The sequence below is a fragment of the Acomys russatus genome, chromosome 13, assembly GCF_903995435.1.
Source record: "Acomys russatus chromosome 13, mAcoRus1.1, whole genome shotgun sequence".
NCBI classification, from domain to species: domain Eukaryota; kingdom Metazoa; phylum Chordata; class Mammalia; order Rodentia; family Muridae; genus Acomys; species Acomys russatus.
Genome location: NC_067149.1, coordinates 54,567,808 through 54,582,431, shown reverse-complemented (window position 1 = coordinate 54,582,431; position 14,624 = coordinate 54,567,808). Strand labels below are relative to the sequence as shown.

Genomic DNA, 14,624 nt, shown 5'->3' with positions numbered 1-14,624 from the left:
ATCACAGCTATCCCACACAGGACCTTTTGAGGGACTTGATACCATAACTGTAATTGTGTGCAGCTCACAAAGAAGCCGTTAGCTCTTTGGCAGTCTTGTCATTTTCTTATTGTGTGAGATTGTCACGGTCACTGTGAAGGCAATGAGAGCACTGACACTTCAGAATTCATGTTTGTTTGTATAACAGGAGCAGAATATTCATTCCTTTCATAAGCAAAAGTCTGTAGAATTCAGTCAAATCTCTATACATTGTTTTCAGTAAGGTTTTCAGGAGTGATATTGAGAATTGTCTTAATAATCTTGCTTGAAAAAACTTGCGAATTGCACATTCAGAACACAAGAGATTGAAATGAAAAAAAATGCTGAAATACATTTAGGTTTACTTCTTTATTAAGTATAGAAATTGTAAGACATAGAAAGGTGGCATAGGAGCCGGGCGTGGTGGCGCCGTTAATCCCAGCACTCGGGAGGCAGAGGCAGGCGGATCGCTGTGAGTTCGAGGCCAGCCTGGTCTACAAAGTGAGTCCAGGATGGCCAAGGCTACACAGAGAAACCCTGTCTCGAAAAACCAAAAAAAAAAAAAAAAAAAAAAAAAAAGGTGGCATAGAGTGGAGAGGAGATGTGCACAGATTAAGTTCAGTCGATCTGTCCTTTTACTCTGAGGACAAAAATGACACTACTGGTAAGCCCAGAGGCTGCCACACTCAGTTGAAGGAGTATTAGTCAAACAAGGCCCACTTTTGTTTTAATTCTCTGTCCCTGGCTTTCCGGTAAGAAAAAGGGAGAGAGAAACAGTTTTTCCCCACAGGATTATTTGGGTGAATTAATAAGGAATGTTAGAGAACTCTTTGAGCTTCTGGTAAAAGAAGCCCTGGGAAGCTTTAAAGGAATTTTGAAAGGAAGCCACTGACTTAAACAGATCAGCCCTAGGGAAATGATCCTGAAAGCTGAAGAAAGATCCCGAAGGATGGAAGAAATAAAAGAGGGAAAATCATGGCTGGACAAGCATGCTGACCCCTAGGATGACATTAGATTGCCTCTCAAGTTCAAGCGGCTCCATGAAGGACTAAACAAAGGAAGGACACCCGCGAGGGAGCCTGCCGCTATCATACGCCATCTTCTTTTTAAGACCCATGAGTGCGTTTAGAACTCATCTCTCCCTTACAATCAACCCCGATACTGTTTGTGTTAGTGCTTGAATTCTACTTGTGTCCCCACCAGCACAGAGCCATGGGAGCCGTGCATATTTGAAACTTCATGTCAATCAAACGTTTACCAACCTAAGGAAAGAGAAGGAGGAATTGTGGCTTCGTATCACGTGGTTCTGTCTCTGCCTGCAAGTCTGTGATCTAGACCCTGTGAGCTCACTCTGTATATTGAGTACTTTCACTGAGCACCTACTGTGTGTAACCGTTGTCACACAGTCATGGTTATCTTAATACTTCCCCAGACATTGCCTAGTTAAACCACGTACATGTGTGTACATATATGTGTGTGTGTATGTGTGTACACTTTTCTGTTATTAATCTAGTTTAGAGATTTGTTCATTTTGTTTTATGTATCCGAGTATTTGCGTGTGTGTGTGTGTGTGTGTGTGTGTGTGTGTGTGTGTGTGTGCGCCACACGAATGCCTGGTGTCCGTGGAAGTCAGAAGAGGGTATCAGATTCCTTGGGACTGGAGCTACAGACACTGTGAGCAACCATGTGGGTGCTGGGGACTGGACTCAGGTCCCTTGCAAGAGCAGCCAGTGCTCTTAACTGCTGAGCCATCTTTCTAGCCCCTAACCCTGTATATAAAGAAAGCTGAAACTCAACAAAAAGAAGTGTATCATGTTCTGTGTTAGTACTAGGATGAGGGCATCAATTATCTCTCTCTAAGCCATTTCCTTTTTATGTATCATTATGAAGATTCTTGCTGGAAGGACTCTTTGCCAATGAAGAAACAGCAAGTTTTAGAGGTTTTTTGTTTTGTTTTGTTTTGTTTTTTTAATCATCTCTGCCTTTAATGTTTACAACGTTGTTTGTGTTTACTCTACTTAATAACTGTGCATTCTATTCTTTCCTTTAAAGTCCAAAGGAAAACAATGGCTAAGAGCATAATTATGAGAAAATCCTAAACATTGAGAGTAGTTATTCTTTTCTTCCTCAGATTTAAAATTGCTGGTGAAGGTAAAAGCAGCAGCTGTGCCGTCATCTCAAAGGACAGAGTGGTTTCTGAGAGCTGTGTTTCAGATAATCTTTGCATCTGCCAAAAGGAACCAAAACGTGAAACCGCGTGTAATGACTCCTGACTGCGAATCGCATCTCCATGACTTCACCGTCCACAGCAGATCTCTGTGCTCAGTCTGTCCCTGCTGTCAGCCCTCCCAGTGCAGTTAGTGCCACAAGGCACGGACTCTGCAAAGCACCGTGATGCTTGCAGAGTCTTTATTCTGTAAATGTAAATGTACGCAGACACAGGTGTGCCATTCTAAGCGAGATGTTCTGTCTGTGGGAAGACGCCCTGGCAGCTGAGGGACACCGGATTCTAATCCTGGAGTCTGTGACCCTCATTGTGTCCGAGCTCATCTGCAAAACAGCCACAGAAAGCCATTTGCAAAATCATTATTAAAATGCTCTTAATGCAGGGACTGGTGGCTCATGCCCCAGGAAGGCTAAGCCAGGAGGGTCATGAGTACAAGGCCAGCCTGGGGGTGGTGGATTAAATGATAAATATCCTCCAACTCCTGGGGCAGTTTGCCACTTGGTACCCAGTTGGTGGCACTGTTTGGGAAGGTTTAGGGAGTGCAGCCTTGCTGGAGGAATGCCACTTGGAGATGGCCTTTGAGAGTAAAAGCCTCACCCACTTGTAGCTCGCTCTGCTTCGTGCTTTGGGTTCAAGATGTGAGCTCTTGGCTTTCTGCTCCAGCTATCATGTTTTCTTCTCCCCCCCCCCCCACTCTAACCCTCTGGAATGAAAAGCCAAAGTAAACTCTTTCTTCTACAGGTCACCACCTGGCCACTGTGTTTTATAACAACAACAGAAAAATAACTAATACATCGGGCCACATAGTAAGTTAGTCAGAAACTGCCGGCGGCGGATGTTTTCCAGCACTGTGTATTCAGATACTGATTCCTGTGCCCCGAGATCTGGCTGCAGTCCAAATATGGGCATGGTTATCTCTATGAAGAATCTCCTGTCTCAGTGTTGTGTAAAGAATGCTCTCCAGTTATCTCTGACACGTTAATAAAGATGCTTATGAGCCAGTGGCTGGGCAGAGGAGAGAGGAGGCCGGACTTCCATTCCCAGTCTGGGGGTCTCAGGTAGAAAAAGATGGAGAGAAAGAAAAGGAGTGAGGAGTGCTGAATTAAAATATAGATTTTGTTCAATAATGTCGCCTTTAGAACAATGTCATTCAATAGCTTATGTGTTTCATTTTCCAGAGTTTGGAAAACTAAAATACGTGCACCATACTAGAGACTCATATTCAGAATTCCATTTGCTTTGGACATGGTGTTTCATCCCAGCAACGGTAACCCTAACTAAGACAGTCACAGAGTTGTGTCACAGCATAGAACAGTACTAAAACACATATAATGTATGTATTTTTTCAAACTATTCATCGCCTTGTTAGCACATAACTAAGCTACCTTTGAACTAGTTACATGTTTTCCTAAATTAGGGTCTGTGGCAGTTAGCAGTGAAACGCAGACTAAAATAACCCAAATGAATAATAAAAACAAACACAAAAGCCCTCCCCCCCAATTTTAGTCATTAGAATCAGAGCAAACAAATCGGTAACAAATGATTCAAGATCATTTCAAATGTAATCGACAAATTATCTAAGCTACAAAGTTATAACGTCATAAGGGAGTATAAACACAGCTGTCCTCGGATGGTCATGTCCATTAAGTTTTGCTGCACGACTAGCATCTACGCCCCCAGTGGCTTTGTTCATAAAATGAGGTTAGCTGGGTGTTTTTGCTGCTCAGGTCTCGGCAGAACCACATATCTGTGGAACCTTGACTGGTTGTCCTGGTGTAGGCTGAGTTCCACCACACGTGGGACCATGTGGCTGACACACTCCGGTTCTTAGTCAGGTGGTTTCTGTGGTCACTGGATAGATGTCAACTCAGAACTCACACCTCCTGGCCTCCACCACATGTGAGACCATGTGGCTGACACACTCATTTGTGTCCAGTTCTCAGTCTGGTTGTTTCTGTGGTCACTGGATAGATATCAACTCCGAACTCACACCCCCGTGTATGGAAGCCGGGCTGCTAAGTTTGCAGGACGGGAGAGCCCTGAGTACCTCGATAAATGGAGGATTCCCTTTGTCAGCAGGGCTTCCTCTTCTCTGCCTAGGGAGCTGGGATCCCTACACCCTCTACCTGAGGAAAGTCACACAGTACTTAGGGAAATTACAGGTCCAACTGCCCCCTCCCCACCTCAAGAACCTGTTCAGCAAGCGCCTGGGATTCCTGGAATGTTTCTCCATATAAATGAGGCATCTCAGTACCTTCGCCCTGCAGCCTATACCGACCCTGGATATCCCAAGGCCCGCCCCAAAGTTCTAAATAACCCTTCTTCACTCTGAATAAAATGGAATTGCTTCCATGAAGTCTGTTGTTTCAGTTCATGCTCAAGGGCCATCTGAATCCCCAGTTTGTCGCTTCTGCTCCCTTGGAGATGCCCCCAGAGGAAGAGAGAGTCACACCCACTCACTCAGAGTCTCTTCAGTAAATCCATTCAAAAGACAACCCTAGGCTCTGGTGGGGAACCTACTGTCTTTAGGGAAGGCATTTCAATGTCACTTTGCAATCAGCATAGGTCTACGGGATCTTGAGAAACCGACTAGTGGCCACATCCTCTCTCCCCCTCCCCACCAAAAAATTATCTCTCTCCCTGGGCAACTGTCCACTGCCACAAGCTCCTCCCTAAGGGGTGGGGCTTATCTACCCCTACTGTGCTGTGGTTTTGAGGGTCTTGTGTAGATAACCACAGAGTTGGGAGTCCATGAGTGCAGTGGCTATGTCCTGTCTGGAAGACAGCATCTGCTGAATCTTAGATTTTTTTCCCCACCTTCTCATCCATAGAGTTCTCTGAGCCTCGAGAGTCGGGATTGATACAGGTGTCCCATTTAGGGATGCTACTCCATCGCGGAGTGAGACAGAGTCCTATTCTCAGCACTTTAATCTCTGTTGAGAGTCATTCATTGCACCAAGAAGCAACTCTGACCAAGGCCAAGAGCAGCCCAGGTCTATGGGTCTATGGATATAAACGTACATATTTGACAGTATGGTCACTTAGAAAGATAACAGTAGCAGGTTTGGATAGGACAGAAGAAGAAGACCCAGGTGTCTTCTAAGTTTCTGAATGCTAAGTTCACAGCTGTGACTTTGAAAGTGTAGCGCAAGGCAGTAAGCCCCTGGAAGGATCCCTGAACAAGGTGATTGTGGCATAGCACACAGTGTAGCCACCACTGCAGCTCAAGGCAGGAGACTCAGAAGCAAAAGATATAATTGGCCACAAACAGCTGGCTTCTCTGGTAAAAATCACAGAAATCCAGACATATGATCTTCTCATTAAAATTTTGGTCTGATGTATGAACCATAAAATCAGAGCTGGGGAGATGGCTCAGTGGTAAACAGCACTTTGCTGACCTGAATTTGGATCCCAGCATCCATGGAGGGTGGCTCAGTTTCCTGTAACTCTAATTCCAGTGGGCCTGACTCTCCCTCCTGGCCTCTGTGGGCCACACACGTGCGGGCACACACACACACATACACACACACACCCCAAATCTTTAAAAAAAAAAAAAGACATAAAAGTGTACATATTTATAAGGTATTGTGTTTAGTTAGACACATGAATATATTGTATAATGTTTGAAACAGGGTACAAATAGCTAATTTTTCAAACATTTATTTCTCTATGATAAAAACATTCAATCATTCTTTCAGCACATGGGAACTTTACACTCCTGTCCAGTGACAACTTAGTCCTCACCAATCCACCTCTTTGCTTTGGGGATAGCTTCTGTTCTGCAAATAGAGACACTGCACACACACACACACACACACACACACACACAAATCATAGCATCTGTAACTGTTTTTGTTTCTTTTGTTTTGTTGAGGTAGGGTTTCTCTGTGTAGCCTTGGCTGTCTTGGAACTTGCTTTGTAGACCAGGCTGGCTTTGAACTTACAGAGATCCACCTGCCTCTGCCTCTCAAGTGCTGGGATTAAAGACGTGCACCCATCCTCACCCAGCTTAAACATTTAATCATATTTATTAGTGTGTGTGTAGCCAAAAATGGTAGTTCTTCCAACCAGAAGAAAAGCGTCAGATCTCTCTCAAGCTTCCAATTGTTGTTTCGTAGACTTCTAGCTGACTTGCGTGTTAACTGCCACTCATTGTAAACTTCCTCAGGGCTCCTGGCCTTCACTCCTTTCTCTTCCTAGACCTGGCAAACAAGGAAGGATGTCACATTAGGAAACATTTGTTTCTGGGTGTTGTGTGAGATAAAGAAGTGTTTTCACAAATTTTCAAAAGTGAGTCTATTGCCACCTTGTGTCCATAATACACAGCTGCAACGTTAAGAGTATAGCACTTCCGGGGAATTTTCACATTTACCCAAGTGACGGAGAATGGTCAGTGAACACTGGTATTCTCCCAACCCAGGCCCAGTAATCATTACAGTTTTTTGAGATGTATTTAACCTCTCTTTTGACTCCCTTTTTTTCTGAATGAGTTGAAAGTTGCACGTAGGAAAAAAACTAAAATTAAAAACATCCTCATATTGTAAGATACATTTTATACCTTAATTTTCCAAGCTTTACTAAACTATCATTAGTATATTTCAGATAACCCCCCTCTCAATCCAGAGTCCAGTCCAAGTTTAGAGTTTACAATTGGTTGTTGCCACTTTGGTCTCCTTTAGTAAAGAGCATTTGACGTCTTCTCCCACTGGCCCCCTGGCCCCAACTTTATGACAGAATGTCTGGCAATCTGGATATGTGTGACTTTTTACCCATGTTTCAGTTTCAGTGTTAAAATTTGGGTCCCAAATTCTTTGACATTTTCCACAAGGAAGTTTGTATGAAGGACTTTCCTTTTTTAGCCTGGAGATGTAGAGGAGGATGTTATTTAAATCAGGTTTTGTTTTTAAATCAAAACCATTAATAAATAAAATGAAATTAGTGTTATTTGAAAGAACCTACAAACAACCTGTGTAAAGACTAGATGATTTTCTAATAGAGGCTAAACACGAGGAGTCTTTTTTTTTTTTTTTTAAGATTTATTTATTTATTTATTATATATGCAATGTTGTGCCTGCATGTGTGCCTGCCCACCAGAAGAGGACACCATATCTCATTATAGATGGTTGTGAACCACCATGTGGTTGCTGGAAATTGAACTCAGGACCTTCAGAAGAGCAGCCAGTGCCCTTAACCTCTGAGCCATCTCTCCAGCCCACAAGGAGCCTTTCTTAAGCGGGGTTAGGCACTAGGTAGGCTACAGTCGTAGGTAGTAATGTGTGAAGAGGGAAAAGGCACAAGAACCTCTTAATGCAGCTGTAGGGCTGTTACTTCACTCCCAAAGAATAACATCTATAGTCCTAGAAGTGAAACCTTTTGTTAAAAAAATACACTTTCGGCCGGGTGTGGTGGCACACACCTTTAATCCCAGCACTTGAGAGGCAGAGGCTGGTGGATCGCTGTGCGTTCAAGGCCAGCCTGGTCTACAAAGTGAGTCTAGGACAGCCAAGGCTACACAGAGAGACCCTGTCTCGAAAAACCAAAAATAAAAATAAAAATACACTTTAAAAAGAGGCTTGGAATGGAGGTGGCCTGCACAGGTGAATAATGCTGCTCCTGAAGTCATGTGTTTTAAAATTAAAATACCAATGTCATGCGCAAGATGCCAACCTGTGGATTGTTGGCCAGAGAGGCCTCAGAGGCTCCACAAGTAATGTTAGCTACTGTCGTTACTCTTGGCTGGCCCCCAGAATTAGATAGTAAGACCGTATTGCTGAAAATATCACATACGTTGGCTACAGGATACAGAGAAATCAACCTGGAATAGAGCTATAAGCTCTTTCCCTTCTGGTGACCATACACTGTGGCAGAAGGTGCTATCCAGGCTTCTTCTGGAAAAACAAACTCATCAGCATCTTAGCTAGCTGTAGACCCAGCATGATCCAGTACTGACCTGTCACGCAAGATACACCCACTGGTGCAATAATGGCATGAGTGTTTTCAGTTGGATTTAAGGCATCTACACAAGAAGGCATACGTGCCTGATACTGTAAGCCTTACCAAAATGGTAAATGGCTATGTTGTCAAACATGTCCTTCTATTTTACTCACAGACTAGTGCAGCTTTCAGCCTTGGGCAGAGACTCTCCTTTTTGCAGCAGGCAACATCTCATGCGGATGCTTCTTATCTGGCCAAAGTACTGAGAAGATAAGTGACAGCTGGATGCTCAGGCAAAAACAGGACATCACAGAAGAAAAGGCAGTATGTAGGAACTGGAGGAAAGGGAGGACTGCTGCAAAATGCCATCTGGATATGACAGGGTTGTACTGCTAATGAGCAAACAACAGCCAAGCATACCTGCACAAGATCAGGCCCTTCAACATCCATCATGGATGGGGGAGTTGCCACGAGGCCCCACCCTTTTGTGAGGAGTTAGTGGTTGTCGACAGAGAGGGTGCCTCCTTTTCTTCAATGGTGTAGCCACTGGTGAGTTGCCTGTGCTCCTGCAAATAATGGGGAAAAATAAAGGGGTCAAATAAAGGGGAGAAGAGGAGGCATAAAAATAGGAGGGAAATTAATTGGGTAGTAGATGAAATTCAGAGGAAGAAAGATAAGTGAAGGTGACAGAGGGTTGAATATAATCAATATATATTGTATTGTGAAATCTCCATCCTAAATGTCATCAGATAAAATTATTTTCTTCTGAGTTGACTTGTAGAATGTACTAGTAAAATGACAGGGTGGTTTGTCAATTGTGTAAGAATGCCTAATATTAGCCAGAATTATCTTTTGGACCAAGTGCCTCATTTTATTCACTTACATACTTAGGATTTATTACTTCCAGTCACTCAGGATTTACATTTTGTTCTTTTGAATGAGTAAAAGGCCGTATTGAGTATCATGAGAAAGTTTAAGGAGTTGTGCTAGTGTGTAGTTCCAGCTGATGGGAATGATTATTAAGCCAGGAGTATGGTTGGGGAGCCACACCCCAGCTATAGAATGTGAATGAAAATATAACTCAAGATGATTCTGTAACTACAGCATAAAGAATATTTGAAAACTAGTGTGACTAGTGTGTACTGGCAACATTCACACTCTCGTTTCATTCTTTGAGCATTTTATTGGTCATTGGAACACATCTCATACATAGTTTTTTTTTTTTTTTTTTTTTTTTGGTAATCTAAAAAGAACAAAGGAAGAATAAAGGCTGAGGACCAAAGTCATGTGGGCTCTACTAAAAGCTGATCTCTCTCTCTCTCTCTCCTTCTCTCTCCCTCTCTCTAAGCTAAAGCTAAAGATTGTGTATTAAAGACATTTGAGAAATTTCCAAAGAATCTGCTTTTTCCTGAAGCACATAAACCCTAATCTTATGAGCTTTTAAAATAAATACAATTGTGGCTGTTGACTTAATATCCCACAAGACTCTGACTGGCTCTGGTTTGCCAATACTCAGTAACTATATGACAACAATGCCCAGATACTTCAAATTCAATTTTTTAGAATGGAAAATGTATTGAGTGCACTGCAAGTTTTTCCTAGACTCCTGCCTAAGGCAATGTTTTCTTCTTCTTCTTCTTCTTCTTTTTTTTTTTTTCTGTTGTTCTTTTGTCTTTTTAATTACTATTGATACAGAGGCCCCTGTACAACAACATTGTCTCAAACTCTCTATATAACTGAAAATGACCTTCTTCCCCCACCCTTTGCTTCCTCCCCCCCACCCCCATCTCCTCAGTGCTGAGATTTCAGGGTGTGCCACCATGCCTGGCAAATCCGTATCTGTGGATTTGGTCTCTTCACTTCAGACCAATCCATTCAACCACCCAGGTGACTTGGCAGTATCATATTTTAAAGGGTGTTTTTGTTTTATGCCTAATATGAATAAAGTAAGATTTTTAATCATTAGCTCATTAGCTCAACACCACTTTTATTCAGCACCACAATCGAGAGCAAAGGATTAATTCCAGACTCCTGACCTTTCTTCCTGAAGACCTGGGATCAATTCCCAGGATCTGTTTATCAGCTCATGACCATCTGTATGATGGCAACTCTTGGTTGTCAACTTGACTACATCTGGAATGAACTACGATCCAGAAATAGAGGACATAGCTGTGAGAGGTTGTTTTGCTTGGTTTGAAGTGGGTGAGCCCATTTCTAGTCTGGACCTCTGAGGTGCTAAGGTACATGTGTTTAATCCAGATCTTGAGGCAGAAGACACACCTTTAATCTGGGCCACACCTTCTGCTTATAGGAAGCATACAAATTAGTGAGTCTCACAGAAAAGAGAATGGGATGAAAGTAGGGGAAGTATAAAGTTCCAATTATACAGGATAGTAAGTTCTAGAAGTCTACTATGTGACAGTGTGGTTACTAATGGTATTAAATTCTGCTCTTAAAACTTGCTAAAATGGGGGCTAAAGAGGTGGCTCAGAGGTTAAGAGGACTGGCTTTTCTTCCAAAGGTCCTGAGTTCAATTCCCAGCAACCACATGGTGGCTCACAAGCATCTATAATGAAATCTGGTGCCCTTTTCTGGTGGGCAGGTATACATGCAGGTATTGTATGCATAATAAATAAATCTTTTTAAAAACTTGTTATAATAGCAGGTTTTATGCTTATACCATTAAAAAAAAATAGTTCAAGAGAATGTAATGGAAGTTTTTACGTCTTTGTAAACTCAGTTGTGTTATGTAAACACACTTTTGGTTTGGTTGGTTGGTTGGTTCTTTCAAGACAGGGTTTCTCTGTGTAGTCTTGGCTGTCCTAGACTCGCTTTGTAGACCGGACTGTCCTTGAACTCACAGACAACCACCTGCTTCTGCTTCCTGAGTGCTTAATCCTAAGTGTGGGATTTCAGTTTGAGCTTTAGTTTGTCCACAGCTGTTAACTGCCTCATTCTAGGTGTGGATTTTGCCAGCTGGCAAGAACTGCCTCATGCGGCATGGAGAGGGTATAAATGAGAGCCTGGAGAGAGTGTAGAGTGGCATGCAGTGTTGGCATGGTGGGGAGCAGTGTGAAGACGCCAGAGACAGACGGTGTGGCCATTTGGAGCAGACAGACAGGAAGAATCACTTCTGGGCGCAGCAGCTTAGAGGAGACTGCTGGCTGCTTCTGCTGTTGACAGAGATTGGTATAGCCCCAAAGACGCTTTGACCCCCTAAACAGTCTGGAGAAGTAAAGGGCCCCCCTCTCCCCACTAACCTTCTCTCTCCTACATAGGATCGGGAGGTTGGAAGGGAGGTTGAGGCCTAAACACCCCCAAATAAAGTAGAGTTAAAAAAAAAAAAAGAGTGCTACAAAGAACAAAATAGGTTCAGTAAGAAAACAGATTGAATAATTTGGTTAGAGGCACGGAAGACTTGTCTCTCGGCTTACTGCTGTACTGGAATAGAACTTTGGGGCAGTAAAAAGAATCACAATCACCTGGACCCCCAAAAGTCTTTCTCTATGAAGCATTTGTTTGTATGGCTGCACAGTTTCTTCAAAACAAAAATTACATGTTTGATTTCCATTATTTTTGGTTAGGGCTATCTTTCATAATAGTCATCTTACCTAAAAATTAAAACCTCTGTTCTGTTTTGCTTACTGTTTCCCTTTGATGTGGGATGCGGATGGCATCTGTAGAGTCTCCCTGTGCTTTTTTCTAATACTTAAAGATATCACAGGTCAGTGATGAAAAAGGGGCTGGCCACAGTTCAGATCACACAAGGCTTAACAGAGACATTAGCGTTAGGTGGACTTGACTATTTTCTAGTCCCAAATAAGAACTTCCTTATTTACACTAAAAGAAAATGCCTGGCCTTTGAATGGTCTGAGTAACACTTAGATTTTAGATTTTTTTTTAGGGATTATTATAGGGTGTTTTTTCCCCTCATCTCCCCACCCTCTTGAGCCCTGGAAGAAGTGGAAAGCATGGCAGCAATGTCTGTGCTTGGGTTGAACTGAATTAACCAAACATTGTTGTAATCATTTGCACAATCACAGATCAATTAGGCAGAGTCCAGGGCACAGCAAAATATTTATGATCCTCCTCCTTCCTGGAACAATGCAAACCACTGCCTGGCAGCCAACAAGTGATCGTTTGCTGTCCTAAGTGAACTGACCTTTTCTTTGGCTTGGAATATCTGTTAAGCTAGCCATAGACCAGGCTTTATCAATATAGAGATGAGCACTGTACAGTGGCCACAATTCTACAACAGCACAAAGACCAAGGTTGGCTTAAGCCTAAATTCTCTACTGATTTATCAATCTCAATATTTGTTAAGTTCTTACAGCAGGCCAAGCCATCATTCCAAATATTTTGTCATTAATGATTTATTCGAGCTTTATTTTAAAAACCCATGTTGTGGGATGCTGTTGCTTTTCTCATTTGACAGACAAGGACACCGATTTTTCACAAGATTTCAACTTTCCCAATGACACTCAGTTTTACCCCCAAAATGATCAACAGATATTTCTTAACAAATTACATACTATCACAAATTACATACATACTGCATATTAGGGACTACATACTAACAAATCTTAATTTGCAGTCAGGAATGTCCGGTTTCTTTCCTATTTGAATCTTTTTGTTTGCTTGCTTTTAGTTTTGGTTTTGGTTTTGGAGACAGGGTTTCTCTGTGTAGCCCTGGCTGTTCTGGAACTCACTCTGCACACCAGGCTGGCCTTGAACTCAGAGATCCACCTACACCTGCTGGGATACAAGATGTTTGCCAGCCCCACCTGGCCTTATTTGAAATTTTCAGGCTGACCTCCTCCATTGCTGGCACAGAAGGTGCTCAGTCAATACAATTAACTAAAGGATCCAGGGAAAAGGAAAATCCATGCTGTCGTCTGAGTCAGAATTGCCGCTTGTGAAGTTATAATCTGGAAATGTGATTCCCCAAACAGAAATGGAAAAATATATGTCAGAAACTGTTGCTGTTTAAGATACAGGTATTACATTATATGCCTGGGAAACTCAAAGTGCTTTCAAATGTTTCTATGGGCCAGGGCAGGAAAATATGGAGCGAGTATTCAGAACATGGGTAAAACACTTGAACCAAAGCAGAATGCAATCTCTGTGTCCTTTGTCTGTCTACTGTGCTAGAATTCATGGACCAGGCAGACTAACCCATGAGCTTGCAGAAAGAATTAAAAACCTGATCATTCATGCTTTTCAGATCTATGGGGATGAGCCGACCACAGACGAAGACGAAAGGCTTAGGGCAGGAGGCACTGGAGGACTTTCGGGGTCTTCGATGATGCTACCACCACCAGACATTTCTACAAAAGTGTCCTCCACTGAAGGATCTGTTAGTGAGGTCAGGGAAGAAGACACAGAATTGAAACCCATTTTCTAAACGGTGCCTTAATTTTTGTTTTTTCTCTGCACCAGGCAGTCGAGGCTACAAAGCGAGGCAGTAGCCATCCCTACAGGGCCTCATAGGCCAGCCCTCAGCTCAACTTTCTCTTCCTGCAAACTTCACACAGCTTTACAATGCAGAACAATCACTCCTTTCCTTCCTGCTGTAGGTGACTAGTATTTATGTTTGTCTAACTGGCATTGTGACCCTCAAAAGATGAATCTTAGAAGATAATAGCCTACAAAGAAGCAAAGTTTTTTTTTTTTAAAGTGATTCTTCAAGCACATAGATAAAATGGCAAGTAAAAGCAAATGGCTCCTTCTGTTCCTTCCTTTCTCACATTTCCTTTTCATCCCTTCTTGCTTCCCTGTCTTTCTTTTCCCTCCAATAAGGGAGACATCAGAGTCCATGTGCACAGAGGGGACCTGAGGAGTCATCCAGAGAGCAGGCAGGGTGCTGAGGCAGGGAAGGAGAGCCAGGCAGGAGCACAATCAAGGGAGGAGGAAGCCCTGAAGATGGAGAGATGTCTTGGGGAAGTTTGAAGATTTAACAGATCACAAGTAATTAAATGGATTGAATAAATAAATAAATAAAGGAATTGTTGATAATGAGAGTCAGGTTCAATTGTAATGGAGAATGCATTTGTAAACATTCAGAAGTCTGGAATAATCCTAAAGTTTTATATTAGAATCTAATAGAATTAGTGTATAGTAGAGATCCAAATAGGGTATGTCTTTCACTTTTTAAAAAATGTATTTATTATGTATACAGCGCTCTGTCTGCATGTACACCTGCAGTCCAGAAGAGGGCATCAGATCACATTATAGATGGTTGTGAGCCACCATGTGGTTGCTGGGAATTAAACTCAGGACCTCTGGAAGAGCAGACAGTGCTCTTAACCACTGAGCCATCCCTCCAGCCCAGACCTTGTGTTGTTAGTCTTTGTTTTTTGAGACAGGCTGACCTGGAACTCATGGCAAGCCTCCTGCTTTAGCTTTACAAGTGCTAAGATAAGTGTGAGCCACCACACCACATTGA

General features: G+C 42.6%; 1 protein-coding gene across 1 annotated transcript in view; it reads left to right on the top strand.

The window, feature by feature from the left end:
- Nucleotides 1-2,469, top strand: part of LOC127197511 (killer cell lectin-like receptor subfamily B member 1B allele C) — an 87,112-nt gene extending 84,643 nt beyond the window's left edge. The window contains exon 6 of the mRNA XM_051155445.1: nucleotides 2,150-2,469. Coding sequence (XP_051011402.1) covers nucleotides 2,150-2,291 — 142 coding nt within the window. The 3' untranslated portion in view covers nucleotides 2,292-2,469. The remainder of the gene's footprint in view (nucleotides 1-2,149) is intronic.
- The last annotated feature ends 12,155 nt before the right edge of the window (nucleotides 2,470-14,624 follow it).